This window comes from Oncorhynchus masou, chromosome 12 (genome assembly GCF_036934945.1).
Source record: "Oncorhynchus masou masou isolate Uvic2021 chromosome 12, UVic_Omas_1.1, whole genome shotgun sequence".
Classification (NCBI taxonomy): domain Eukaryota; kingdom Metazoa; phylum Chordata; class Actinopteri; order Salmoniformes; family Salmonidae; genus Oncorhynchus; species Oncorhynchus masou.
In genome coordinates, this window is record NC_088223.1 from 37,002,885 (window position 1) to 37,018,630 (window position 15,746).

The 15,746-nt window shown below is 44.3% G+C and overlaps 1 protein-coding gene across 1 annotated transcript in view; it reads left to right on the plus strand.

Annotated features, from left to right (window-relative positions):
• Positions 1–15,746, plus strand: part of LOC135549991 (glutamate receptor ionotropic, kainate 5-like) — a 37,624-nt gene that overhangs the window by 5,795 nt on the left and 16,083 nt on the right. The window contains exons 3-11 of the mRNA XM_064980411.1: positions 1,744–1,841; positions 3,089–3,254; positions 4,689–4,867; positions 7,939–7,992; positions 8,793–8,954; positions 10,960–11,112; positions 12,670–12,774; positions 12,992–13,099; positions 13,790–13,993. Coding sequence (XP_064836483.1) covers positions 1,744–1,841; positions 3,089–3,254; positions 4,689–4,867; positions 7,939–7,992; positions 8,793–8,954; positions 10,960–11,112; positions 12,670–12,774; positions 12,992–13,099; positions 13,790–13,993 — 1,229 coding nt within the window. The remainder of the gene's footprint in view (positions 1–1,743; positions 1,842–3,088; positions 3,255–4,688; positions 4,868–7,938; positions 7,993–8,792; positions 8,955–10,959; positions 11,113–12,669; positions 12,775–12,991; positions 13,100–13,789; positions 13,994–15,746) is intronic.

Genomic DNA, 15,746 nt, shown 5'->3' on the forward strand with positions numbered 1-15,746 from the left:
CATACACACACACGCTTACACGCATACACACACACACTTACACGCATACACACACACACGCATACGCACACACGCATACACACATACACACACACACATACACGCATACACATGCATACACGCATACACACACAGAGGCATACACGCATACACACACACACACACACACACACACACACACACACACACACACACACACACACACACACACACGCATACACACACACACACACACACACACGCATACACACACACAAGCATACCCACATACACACGCACGCATACACACACACGCATACACACACACACGCACACGCGTATACACACACACACACACGCATACACACACACACACAAGCATACACACACACACACACATACACACACACGCATACTCACACACTCACATACACACACACGCATACACTCGCGCACACACACATGCGCGCGCACATACCCACACACACACACATACACGCATACACATACACGCATACACACACACACACGCATACACACACACACACACATACACACACACGCATACACACACACTCACACACACTCATACACACACACACACGCACACACGTATACACACACACACGCATACACACACACACATACACACACCCGCTTACACGCATACACACACATACGCACACACGCATACACACACACACATACACACATACACATGCATACACGCATACACACAGACGCATACACGCATACACACACACACACACACACATACACACACACACACATGCATACACACACACACACACACACGCATATACACACACACACGCATACACACACACACACGCACACGCGTATACACACACACACGCATACACACACACACACAAGCATACACACACACACACATACACACACACGCATACTCACACACTCACACACACACACACACACAAGCATACACACACACATACACACACACACGCATACACACACACACACTTACACGCATACACACACACACACACACACGCGTACACGCATACAGGCATACACACACACGCATACAGGCATACACACACACACACACGCACATACATACACACATACATACACACACACACACACACACACACATACACTCACACACATACACTCACACACACACACACACGCATACACACACACACACGCATACACACACACACGCACACACGCATACACACACACGCATACACACATACACACGCATACACACACATACACACGCATACACACACACACACACACACACACACACACACACACACACACACACACACACACACACACACACACACACATTGCTTATCTGTCTCAGATCTAGAAGAGCCGCATAGGTTTTTCTGGACAGAATTAGAACACTAATCTCCACTAGACAGAGCGTGGACTCAGATTGCCGTTATGGCTTCAATTAATCAAAAGTGTCTGGCATTGACTCTTAATTTGATATATCATCCAAGAACAGGACACAGACAGAACTGGACCTCATCCAAGATGTTGACTCTTCCATCTTGCTGGAAAATTCTCCCTCTTTACTAACTCCCCCATCGCTCTCTCCCTCCTTCCTGTCTGTCTCTCTCTCTTGTCTACCCTTTTCTTTCTCTCACCATATATATCCCACACCATCTCGCTCTCTCTTTCTCTCACTCCTTCTCTCTCTCTCTCTCTCTCTCTCTCTCTCTCTCTCTCTCTCTCTCTCTCTCTCTCTCTCTCCAGTGTGTCAGATATTGCCGAAGGGGGTGGTCTCTGTGATTGGCCCCGCATCCAGTCCCGCCTCAGGCTCAACTGTCAGTCACATCTGTGGGGAGAAGGAGGTGAGCTAGCTATGACCTCTAAACCACCTTCACACTGCTACTCATACTGTATCCCCATACTCTCATAAACCACTACTCCACTACTTGTCTGCTTACTGGATGATTACCGATCATTGAAAGGCCTGGATAGGTTTCGGCCATTTAGTTTATAACAATCCTGCTGGGGTAACCAATATGAAAATGCATATATTCTGAGTCCTTTCCGGTCAGAGGATGTGAGGGAGAGGAGACGTGGAAACAGTTCATGTTGGAACACAGCCATCGTCTCTCGAGGAAATGTCCTCTCTGATCTCTCTCCCTCGGTCATAGTTCAGTGAACTCTGTAATGAGTTCACTGTGGTTCACTCCGTTTCAACCTGCATGGTCCCACTTCGGTCATGCAGAGAATTGACCTGGCTAATACTCCTTCTTTCACTAGCTCCGATAATGAATCACAAACGTATTCCATGTTTAGATTACAATCTCTATACATCTCTTCGTCGTCTGAATCTGCAACAGGACTGATTATAATAATATAATATGGATGCTGTCAATCATCTGCCAATGGAAATCTCTGTAGGCATTTTCACATGAGACTTTATGAGACTTTATACTTTAAACCAGTATAAAAACACATTTTGTTTGGTTGCTCTTCAATTGGGATGAATATGTAAACATGGTGGACAGAGCATGATAATACTGTCCCAGGTAAAAGCTTGAATGCTTCAAGGCTCAATGTAGCTGTTTTTATTTTAATATCAAATCATTTTGCGGTAACAATTAACTACCTTAGTGTAATAGTTTTCCATTAAAATAGTCCAAAAGAACCAAAAATAGCTTTTTTATCAAAAACCATTTTCTCAAGCAAGAATTTTGCTAGGGCTGTCTGAGAGTGGTCTGGATGGGGAGGGGAAGGGTTATGTAATCTGAAAAGTAGCCAGAGGTTTGAAACTCTATCAGGAACTATCAGGAAATAACACCGATCAAATGTTTTCACACTTTTACGGTGTTATAGTTTCATCAGCTGGTGTACGAAAGGATACAAAACACAGGAAAAACATCATTTTGACTCTACTGGTCCTTTAATATCCCACCCGGCCCGTCATCTCCCTTCCTTTACTCTTTTGCGATTTATAATATATTACGTATGATAATAATAATCCATCCTCTATAACACACTCACATAAAAAATGATGAACACTTCCCGTGACCAATTCATAATGCTTAAAAGAGAATTTATAACGCCTTATGTTGCCTGCTGTCTCAAGATCCCTCATGTGAAGATAGGCCCGGAGGAGACGCCCAAACTCCCATACCTCCGCTTCGCCTCGGTCAGCCTCTACCCCAGCAACGAGGACCTGAGCCTGGCTATAGGGGCCATCCTCCGCTCCTTCAGCTACCCCACCGCCAGCCTCATCTGCGCCAAAGCAGAGTGTGAGTGTACACCTAAGGGTGTCTGATGCTACATTCATGCTCCTATCTTTCCCAACAGGTATATTTCTGTACTACAATTCTTCCCTATGTACGCTCTTAGAAAAAAAGGTGCTATCCAGAACCTTAAAGGGTTCTTCGGCTGTCCCCATAGGAGAACCCTTTTTGGTTCCAAGTAGAACCCTTTCCACAGAGGATTCTACCTGGAACCAAAAAAGGTTCCACATGGAACCAAAAAGGGTTATCCTATGGGAACAGCCGAAAGAACCCTTTTGGAACCCTTTATTCGAAGAGTGTACAGTCTCATTTATGCCAAGGCAGAGCGTGGGCGTTGAGCTGGACTTTATTCATGTCCTCCTGTATTTCCTTTACCTCCGTATTTTCATACACAAACACTCTCACGTAATCCTTCATTTAGCCAAGAAGGTTATAGCAGTGCATAGCTATCCGTTGAGGTTTATGTACTGTGTATATGTTTTGACGCTTCTCGGCTTGTCAACGTACAGCCGATGCCCCTGAATCTTCAGCAGAGCAGCAGATTGTATCCTAGGGTCCCCCTGCACACAGAGTGCAGCCGCCCGGCCAGTCCACGCTGTGGATTAGCCCAGTTCCCCTCCAGATTGGATTATGCTTTCCACTTATGAGCTGCCTCTCCACTTGACTGCTCAGGTCTGGGGCCAAGGTCAGGTGTGATCGTGCACCGAATGCATCTTTTTACAGGCCGCGCTGCCCTCCTTCTTTATCGATCCCACTGTTTTCCACTTGGTTGGACTGGTATGCGGTCTGTGTAATGTGCCCTCGCAAAATATATTTTTCTTCTTCTCTGTTCTGTTTAAAATTGCTTTTACAGTCAGCTACATTGCCGATGTATTGGTTTCCCTGTTCACGGCTCAGTTAAATTACAGCCACCCTATGGAGAGTTTATTGTTTCAATTATCAAGGTCATGCATGTGATTTTACTAGTCCTGGATACGTTCACTCAGTGGTCACTGAATGTTATAAAAACAGGCAGGAAGTAAAGGTATACTTGTCATTCATTTTAAGAAGAAAGTGAAACAATTGAAAATATTGAAAAACCCTCCTTTGTTACACACCTCACCAAAATATCAGATTAGAGAGAATGTGAACGTTACCAGCATCCTCTAGGCATTTAGTTACCATCTGATTACCTGTTAATTGATGGTATATTTACCAAAGTAGTTTTAGAGTAACTACGCAGTATATTATAAAGGGGGAGGGGGACAGAGAAATAGAGCAAAATATAAGTCATCAAAATGGTAGCAGTAATCAAAATGGTAGCAGTAATCAAAGAGTTTTGAAACAACGACACAGTGCTGTAGTTCTCTGAAATGTTTGGTTGAGGTATCACAACATTTGCAGTTCATCAACACATTCCCAGTCACTAACTTTGATTCCCTCCCCGCCTCCACCCTTTAGGCCTGCTGCGATTGGAGGAGCTGGTGCGGCGCTTCCTGATCTCCCGGGAAACGTTGTCCGTCAGGATGCTGGACGAAAGCCTGGACCCCACCCCCTTGCTGAAGGAGATCAGAGACGACAAAGTGGCCACTATCATCATCGACGCGAATGCCTCCATCTCCTACCTCATCCTCCAGAAGGTCAGGACACTCACTCACGGGCTACAGTTACAAAGACAATTGACAACAGTGTGGTCATCTGTTGCTCAGGTGTAAGAGCAAGGCATAGTGGGTTTGATTCTCAGGGCTGCCCGTATGTAAAATGTATGCAGGCGTGACTAAGTTGCTTTGGATAAAAGGCCTGCTAAATGGCATGTATTATTATTATATATTATTGTTTAAAGTCCTTCAAAGAAAAACACTTTATTTGAAGGCTTCCTCGATCTATGAAGTCATAACACATGTATAACTCATATATATATACATATGTTATATATATATATATATATATATATATATATATATATATATATATGAGTTATACATGTTTTAAATATATATATATATATATACATACACATATATACACTGCTCAAGAAAATAAAGGGAACACTAAAATAACACATCCGAGATCTGAATGAAGGAAATATTCTTATTAAATACTTTTTTCTTTACATAGTTGAATGTGCTGACAACAAAATCACACAAAAATGATCAAAGGAAGTCAAATGTATCAACCCATGGAGGTCTGGATTTGGAGTCACACTCAAAATTAAAGTGGAAAACCACACTACAGGCTGATCCAACTTTGATGTAATGTCCTTAAAACAAGTCAAAATGAGGCTCAGTAGTGTGTGTGGCCTCCACGTGCCTGTATGACCTCCCTACAATGCCTGGGCATGCTCCTGATGAGGTGGTGGATGGTCTCCTGAGGGATCTCATCCCAGACCTGGACTAAAGCATCTGCCAAATCCTGGACAGTCTGTGGTGCAATGTGGCGTTGGTGGATGGAGCGAGACATGATGTCCCAGATGTGCTCAATTGGATTCAGGTCTCGGGGACGGGTGGGCCAGTCCATAGCATCAATGCCTTCCTCTTGCAGGAACTGCTGACACACTCCAGCCACATGAGGTCTAGCATTGTCTTGCATTAGGAGGAACCCAGGGCCAACCGCACCAGCATATGGTCTCACAAGGGGTCTGAGGATCTCATCTCGGTACCTAATGGCAGTCAGGCTACCTCTGGCGAGCACATGGAGGGCTGTGCGGCCCCCCAAAGAAATTCCACCCCACACCATGACTGACCCATCGCCAAACCGGTCATGCTGGAGGATGTTGCAGCAGCAGCAGCAGGCAGCAGAACGTTCTCCACGGCGTCTCCAGACTCTGTGACGTCTGTCACGTGCCCAGTGTGAACCTGTTTTCATCTGTGAAGAGCACAGGGCGCCAGTGGCGAATTTGCCAATCTTGGTGTTCTCTGGCAAATGCCAAACGTCCTGCACGGTGTTGGGCTGTAAGCACAACCCCCACCTGTGGACGTCGGGCCCTCATACCACCCTCATGGAGTCTGTTTCTAACCGTTTGAGCAGACACATGCACATTTGTGGCCTGCCGGAGGTAATTTTGCAGGGCTCTGGCAGTGCTCCTCCTTGCACAAAGGCGGAGGTAGCGGTCCTGCTGCTGGGTTGTTGCCCTCCTACGGCCTCCTCCACGTCTCCTGATGTACTGGCCTGTCTCCTGGTAGCGCCTCCATGCTCTGGACACTACGCTGACAGACACAGCAAACCTTCTTGCCACAGCTCGCATTGATGTGCCATCCTGGATGAGCTGCACTACCTGAGCCACTTGTGTGGGTTGTAGACTCTGTCTCATGCTACCACTAGAGTGAAAGCACTGCCAGCATTCAAAAGTGACCAAAACATCAGCCAGGAAGCATAGGAACTGAGAAGTGGTGTATGGTCACCATCTGTAGAACCACTCCTTTATTGGGGGTGTCTTGCTAATTGCCTATAATTTCCACCTGTTGTCTATTCCATTTGCACAACAGCATGTGTAATTTATTGTCAATCAGTGTTGCTTCCTAAGTGGACAATTTGATTTCACAGAAGTGTGATTGACTTGGAGTTACATTGTGTTGTTTAAGTGTTCCCTTAATTTTTTTGAGCAGTGTATATAAAACACATGTATAACTCATATATATATATATACACATACATATATATAAAACACATGTATAACTCATATATATATTTAAAACACATTTATACTCATATTTAACACATGTATAACTCATATATAACACATTTGTAAGCAGTACATAAACAATCCATAAATGGAATCATGATGTTACTTAGACGTAATGAATATATCTACTTATGAATCTGCGTGAATTATTAATGTGCTATGAAATCTTTATGTAGGTTTGCCTTGCCCAGTTCAACGTCATTCTCTGCAGTATAACACATAGTACCATTTTATTCTACTCTGTATTGCAGCCAGAAGGCACATTATGTATGCATGCTTTTAAATGATGTATTATTCTGTTCTGTATTCTACTGGTGGCACTACCAGTGGCACAACTACTGTAAGCTATGTAAATGCTACAAGTAGTCTTTATGTAAGCTATGTCAATTCTACAAGTAGTCTTCATGTAAGCTATGTAAATGCTACAAGTAGTCTTTATGTAAGCTATGTCAATTCTACAAGTAGTCTTCATGTAAGCTATGTAAATGCTACAAGTAGTCTTTATGTAAGCTATGTCAATTCTACAAGTCGTCTTCATGTAAGCTATGTAAATGCTACAAGTAGTCTTTATGTAAGCTATGTCAATTCTACAAGTAGTCTTCATGTAAGCTATATAAATTATACAAGTAGTCTTCATGTAAGCTATGTAAATGCTACAAGTACTCTTTATGTAAGCTATGTCAATTCTACAGGTAGTCTTCATGTAAGCTATGTAAATGCTACAAGTAGTCTTCATGTAAGCTATGTAAATGCTACAAGTAGTCTTCATGTAAGCTATGTAAATGCTACAAATAGTCTTCATGTAAGCTATGTAAATGCACATCAAAATAGCAGATATGCTCTGTTTGCTTAACGTTATGTCTCAATAGCAAAGAGGTCACAGTTCTACATGTTATACACCGACTGATGTGTATAAAGCGAACCAACTTGTTATCTGAATGCCATATGATCAAGTTATTGCATCACCCACAATGCAGTACAGTTCAGCACTGTTACCAATGACCCCCTCTCTCCTTTTCCACCCCTCAGGCATCGGAGCTGGGGATGACGTCAGCATTTTACAAGTACATCCTCACCACCATGGTAAGAGCATACCAATCAAAATTATCCTCCCATCCCTCTCCGTACCCTACCCTCTACCCTTTCTGCTCGTGCCCTGGCCGCCCGGCCTATGGATGGCTATCGCGGCGGATCTCATCTGAAATGCATGATGGGAGTGCGCAGTTTGTCATCATTATTTCCCTGCCCGGCGCATGCCCTTGTGCGAGGTGACTTACATAGCTAATAATATTTCCAACATCATATCCCGTCCCGTCTACAGTGCAGGACATTTTTACCGTGGTACTTACAAGGGCGTGCGCCTCACACCCCTAAGGGCAAAACGGCAGTTCCCCGAAACTTTGGAGAGGGGCCAGAAATCTCTAAATCATCACCCTTTCATTTTCATACAGTGGCTGAATGGCACGCCACTCTACTGTCTAGAGCTGGCTCCCTGTCCTGCCTCTGTCACTGTATTGTACCACTGTCCTATATCGTACTGATACACTGTGGCCTTACAGTATACAGTATCACTCTGCTATTGTGAGATGCTGTGGTACACTGTTACCACTGCTGTCCAACTGCAATGATCTTTTTCAGAGCCTGCATTTAAAAAATATTTCAAATATTTACCCCTATTCTACCCCTATTTTCACACTGTTATCTCATACGTCACTGTCGAACAATCATTTCTTATAATATATACATATAATATACATATAATATACATCAAATACTATGCATCACATTAAATATAAACAAACTTTTTATCCACCTGTGTGGTTTAGCTAGCTCTCTCTAGAGTATACACTCCCAAGCCCCTCCCTCTCTCTTATGTCAATCAGGACTTTCCCCTGCTGCGATTGGATGACGTGGTGGATGACCAGTCCAACATCGTGGGTTTCTCCATGTTCAACAGCAGCCATCCCTTCTACCTGGAGTTCATCAGGAGTCTCAACCTGTCCTGGAGGGAGGGCTGTGAACTCAGCCCCTACCCCGGCCCAGCGGTGAGAACAGGACACCTTGTATGTGGTTGTACTCGTACACTGTTACTGTTGCTCATACTCAATCTTTCTCATACAGTATACTATACTCGTATACTTTCATATACTGTAATACTCTCCCTCCATATTTACATTCACTGTAATGCATACCTTCTTCAAACACTGTTATATTCTCTTTCATTAGTCTGTCATTTGTATACTGATTACCTATTAATACTCATATACTTATTACTCAAATCATTTTGCTCATACACTGTCACATACTGTTACTCTTATACTGTCACTCATATACTGCTACAGTAACTTACTCATATACTGCTACAGTAACTTACTCATATTATAAGGGCACAAGGCGAGACCCAAATGCAGACACAGGAGGCAGATGGTTGAGCTCCGATATTTATTATAACAAAAGGGGAAGGCAAAAGGCAGGTTGGGGACAGGCGAGAGTTCATAAACCAGGTCAGAGTCCAAACAGTACCAGGCGATAGGCAGGCTCGAGGTCAGGACAGGCAAGGGTACAGTAACCAGGTCAGAGTCCAAACGGTACAAGATGATAGGCAGGCTCGAGATCAGGACAGGGGAGAGTTCATAAACCAAGTCAGAGTCCAAACAGTACCAGGCGATAGGCAGGCTCGAGGTCAGGACAGGCAGAGGTACAGTAACCAGGTCAGAGTCCAAACGGTACAAGATGATAGGCAGGCTCGAGGTCAGGGGCAGGCAGAGTAGTTAGGCAGGCGGGCTCAGAGTCAGGACAGGCAAGGGTCAAAACCACGAGGGCGAGAAAAGAGAGACTAGGAAAAAGCAGGAGCTGAGACACAAAAACGCTGGTTAACTTGACAAACAAGACGAACTGGCACAGGGAGACAGGAAACACAGGGATAATTACACCGGGGATAATAAGCGACACCTGGAGGGGGTGGAGACAAGCACAAGGACAGGTGAAACAGATCAGAGCGTGACACATATACTGCTACAGAAACTTAGTCATATACTGCTACAGTAACTTACTCATATCATGTCAGCCAAGTATTTCTCTTGTGTATTCACTACTGCTAAGTTACCCTCCAGGTGTTACCCATACATATTTTGACTACTACCCGTATACTCTCGATACTAACTTATACTGATCTAGCATCATATATTTCATACTATAACAGTATAATGACATGCAATTTCACATTCCCTCATACATGCTCACTCATACACTTACTCGTACGTGCAATGCCACACATTTACTCGTACATTTCTAGGTCATACACAGCAGAGGAGGCTGGTGGTAATGGCTGGAATGGGATAAACGGAACGGTATCAAACGTATGGAAACCACGTCTGACTCCGTTCCATTAATGCCAATCCAGCCATTACAATGAGCCCGTTCTCCTATAGCTCCTCCCACCGGCCTCATACACAGACTTTATCACTATTCCTTTTGACACAATCAAACTGACAGTCGAGGTACACAGATTGCCATGCTGTCACTCACAATCTGTGTGATTCACACTCTGTCCGGTTGACTGATGCCTGACCAGATGTCATTAATGTTCAAGGGTTAGTTCGGGATTTTGGCATTGAGGCCCTTTATCTTCTTCCCCAGCGTCAGACGGAAGTTGCTAACTAGCGCTAGCACAATTGCTAATTAACATGCTTGCAGTCATTGCGCTAACGCTAGCTAGCATTGGTTCACAAACCTACCCCTACAAGCCTTCATACTGGACACAGAGACATAACAATGGTGTACACGAGTTCATCGAACTCTAGGGAAGTAGATATAGGGCCTCATTGCCAAAATCCCAACGTTTCCCTTTAAGGTTTGATTGAATCGCTTTGGCACAGACCACAGTGTTTCTGTCTTTCCTTCTCCATCTCTCTCTCTATCCTTATGCCTGTCTCCCTTATCTTTCTTTATCTCTCTCTTTCTCTCTCTACTATTGTGCCTCTCTCCATCTCTCTCTCCCTCCCTCCCTCCCTCCGTCCCTATGTCTTTTTTACTCTCTCTCTCCCACAGCTGTCGTCGGCTCTCATGTTTGATGCGGTGCATGTGGTGGTGGGGGCGGTGCGTGAGCTCAACCGGAGTCAGGAGATTGGAGTGAAGCCACTCAGCTGCACCACTCCTCAGATCTGGCAGCACGGCACCAGCCTGATGAACTACCTGCGCATGGTACCCACACCTGCTCTCTCTTTACTCAATACTGTCCCGATGCTGTCTCAATACTGTCCCGATGCTGTCTCAATACTGTCCCGATGCTGTCTCAATACTGTCCCGATGCTGTGCCAACACTGTCCCAATGCTGTCCCAACACTGTCCCAATGCTGTCCCAACTATCCCATTGTAATGTTGTTGTAAGTTCTGTTGACTACAGAAACCTTTATTTCACCAGTGTGGTTTCTCTTTACTGCATGTTGTCCAAACTAGCCAATTGTGCCACCTGCATATAAGCCAACTCATTGTTGTCTTGCCCAGGCAACAATGTAACATCGTCCCAATAGGTCCAGTGCTTAGTGGAAATATGCAACATACCATGGTAAATCCACCTGTTACTGTAACAGGTACATCCACCTGTTACTGAACATTGTCCCAACTCGAGTGGCGAGCTATTTATGCATTTGTCCCCGTAGACAACTCGTTCTCCTGCCAAGGCAACAATGTGATGTTGTTGATTACAGACCAGTCCGGTTCTAATAGATTCCATGCTTAGCCAAAACATGGCTACCTTTGGTCATGAACTACAGAAGTAACAAGGGTTGCTGGGCAAATCCATATAAAATCAGTACATTTGCGGGATGAATGGCATTTCAGCTCATAAAATAAAAGTGATAGAACTTTTCAATTCATGAAGTGACTCCTGAATTATTGAGCAATTGACTGAGTTGGTTTTGGAATTGACCCCAACTCTACTAGTAGGCTAACTAGTGAATAGCACAGCTCCACTTAGCAAAACGTTAGTGCTTGAAGCACCATCTTATAACCTTCCTGCCGCCTTTGGGGCATTTGTATGTTGTCTGCTCTTGTTTTGTGGTTGTTGTATGTTGTGGTGTTGATGGTATTCTTCCCATCTTCATTGTAGTGCTCTGCTGGGCAGCACATTTTCTCTCCATCCTCACTTCCTCCTCCATTCCTCCTCCTATTGGAGTCTGCCATTTCTTATCTTCCACCATCTGTTTCTCCACTCATCTCTCTTCAGTCTCAGACAATGTTTTCTCGCTCTCCGTGCATCATTCCATCATTCGTACACTCTTTGGCAGTGGTTCCTCTCCTCTCCCCCCTCTTTCCCCCACTCTGTTGTTCCTCGTTTGGGCATCTCTCGTTCTACCTCTCTTTCAGGGTATAATTCATCCTGAGTCTCTCCCTCTCCACGCTGCACCCTCTGTCTCTCTGCTTGCCTTTTGTTTTAACCATACATCACTCTGTCTCTCTCGCCACTTTCAGCCATCTAATATACCGCCGCCAAGCCTAGCTATTGCCTGGTCTGTTTGTCTGGGCTGAATCTCTCCCTCTCTCTTTCTCTCTGTTTCTCTGTCCCTCCCCTCACTTTCTGTCCAACATTATTTTTCTCTCTATTTGCCACTCTCTCTCTCTGGCTCCTTGAAAGAATACATTTAGTTTTTCACTCTCTTGCTTCCCCTCTCTCTCTCTCCCTCACTCCCTCTCTGTCTCTCTCTCTGTGTCTCTCCCTCACTCACTCCCTCTCTCTTTCTCTCTCTTTCTCTCTCTCAGGTGGAGTATGATGGGTTGACTGGCAGGGTGGAGTTCAACAGCAAAGGCCAGAGGACAAACTATACCCTGAGGATCCTGGAGAAGCACCATGGGGGTCATAAAGAGGTCAGGGGGTCAAGGGGTAATGGGTTCAAATGTGACTGGGTCACAGTGGGTTGACTGGCTGAATTTATGAGTTGATTTGACAAGTACTGGAGTTAGATGCACTATACGTATTGACTAATGCATACACATTGATCACGGGTTTACCACTATTGTCTATCTCTTTCTCTTCGTCCCCCTCTCCCAATCCTTTTCTTTCCTTCGTCATCCGCGTGTATAGATCGGAATCTGGTACTCTAATGACACGTTGTCGATGAACTCGACGTCTCTGGACATCAACATGTCGGAGACGTTGGCTAACAAGACGCTCATCGTCACCACCATATTGGTAAAGACATTGTGGTTTCGCAAATTTGCATTGGTAGAATGTGAAACTGTTGGTTTTCTGTTGGCCATTTTGGGTTCAAACAAGATGGAGTTTAATTTACGAAGAACAAAAAAAAAAAATCATTCAGGAGTACACTAATCATTTTATTGTACTGTAACTTGTAATATCACTTCTTTACACCTGATCAAGTAAGTGCTAAGTAGATGTTAATGTCATTCGTGTCTAATAGGTCGCTTATTGCCGCTTAGTGACAAATCATTTTGCCAGTGACCTATATGTGAGAAATTACAATATATGTAAATGAGGGTATGTGCACGCATTCCAAGTGAAGATTCAGCCCTTACTAAATGCTTCAGGACACTGTTCCTCTTTGAATTATGATCAAGAGATATTCAGCAGCTGTTGGTAAGACGTTTACTTCAAAAGTCTGCATTACATATAGATTTACATTTTAGTCACTTAGCAGACATTCTTATTCCAGAACGACTTACAGTTAGTGCATTCATCTGAGGATTGCTAGGTGAGACAACCACATCTCACAGTCATAGCAATCAAATGTTTTCCTTAATAAGTGGCTATCAACCAAGTCAGTGCTAGTAACAAAAGACAAGAACGAGTGCATAGATATATATATATTTTTTTTAATCAACACGTTTCGGGTAAATGCCGTTTGATTTCCTGCTATTGCAGGAGAACCCGTATGTGATGCATAAGTCCAACTACCAGGAGCTGCAGGGAAACGACCGGTACCAGGGCTTCTGTGTGGACATGCTAAGAGAGCTGTCAGACATGTTGAAGTTCTCCTTCAGGATCAAGCTGGTGGATGACGGTCTATATGGAGCGCCTGAACCAAATGGTTCCTGGACAGGCATGGTGGGAGAGCTCATCAATAGGGTAAGTGCACATACTCTCACACACATGCACACACACGCACATACACACACTCTCACACACACAGTCTCACACACACATGCACACACACACACGCACACACTCTCACACACACACGCACTCACTCTCTCACACGCATACACACACGCGTGCACACGCACAAACACACACACACACACACACACACAAACACCATCTAGACGACTGGCTGTAATGGTGGGTCAATAGGGTGGGTCTTCAATCAGTCAAAGTCAGCCTTAAATATTCGCCATGGTAACTAACAAGAAGCCTGGATAAAATCCTTGGTCTTGGAGAGCTATAGGGATGTCTGGCTTTGCCCCAGCTCTGCACTACAATACCTGATACAATTCATCTAAGTTGTGATGATTAGTTGATTTATTTAATCAGGTGTTAGTACTGGGGTGGAACAAAAACCTGCTAAGCTCTCTAGTACCATGATTGGTGACCACTGATCAAAGTCTGCTAATCGTCATGCTAACCTGTAGCTGTTAGTAGTATAGAACTGGTGGCTTTTAGACCACAGTCAGATCTAGTGTTTCAAAATTCAGTTAACTTTCCCCCAAATTCCCTTTTTCCAAAAATCCTCGTTAGAGGATTCACAGATTTCTTGCTTATTAATTGCAGGAATCTTCCAACCAGGATTTCTGGAAAACTGGGGAATTTTGGGAAAGTAACCAGAAATGTGCATCCCTTGTCACAGCTTTTACAACATACTGTTTGTGTGTGCTTGTTTACATTGAGCCAACTCAAGTCTATGAATCTCAACTCTCCCGTAAATATTCCCTTGTGATAGCAGCTGACGCAGCAAAATGTATTGGAATCCGCAAGGCACTCAAAGCTCTTTCCACTGCTCTTGCTGTAACAACAACAACAACAGCGTCTACTGTTTCTATTTTGTTTGTGGCTGCGAAGGATATTTTGGCCACAACGCCACAGACCCACCCGTTATTTTACCACACTTGCTGTTGCCATAACATCGTTTTGAGCTAATGTTGCCACCACTCAAAATGACAACTGCAATTACTGATGCTATCTGTGTGGCCCTATCTCGACTCCCGATAGCGTCTAATAACGTTGTTACTGATAATGATAATGATGATGACGTCTGTAACGACCTTACCTTCCCCTTGTGTGAGTGGGGCTGGTGGGGTAGTGGAGCCATGCGTGACCCAACCAACTCGTTAAGAGGCTAATCAAAATCTCTCCGTTGCACACGTGGATGAACATGTGTACACACGCGCACACACACGACACACATGTACTCATGTGGCGTGAACACACTCTGGTGGCACACACGGAGAGACACACACTAATGGAGCCCTCACACACACACACACACACACGAAAACACACACACACACACAAGGTTATGTAAATTCCATGAAAACACACACACTCTCATTTAATTTTTAAATAATCATCGTTATGCAATAACCACACACACACACACACACACACAAACTAACATTCCCTAAACACTTCATTGAATAACACACTTACCCACCCCCCTCTCTCCCGCCCTTCTCTCATGCTACTGCCTGATGAAAGTGGGTGAAACTCGTTAATGAGTACGTCCTCATTAATCAATGAATATGTAATTAAGGAACAGAGAGGTGTCTGGGGTCTTGTTTTTGTTGGATCAGCCATGCACTCTATGATGACTATGCCCTCTATGGTGTTTCCCGCCCCTCTCCTTCCTCTCTACCTCGCTCTTGAAGAATCTTCCCCTCCTCCT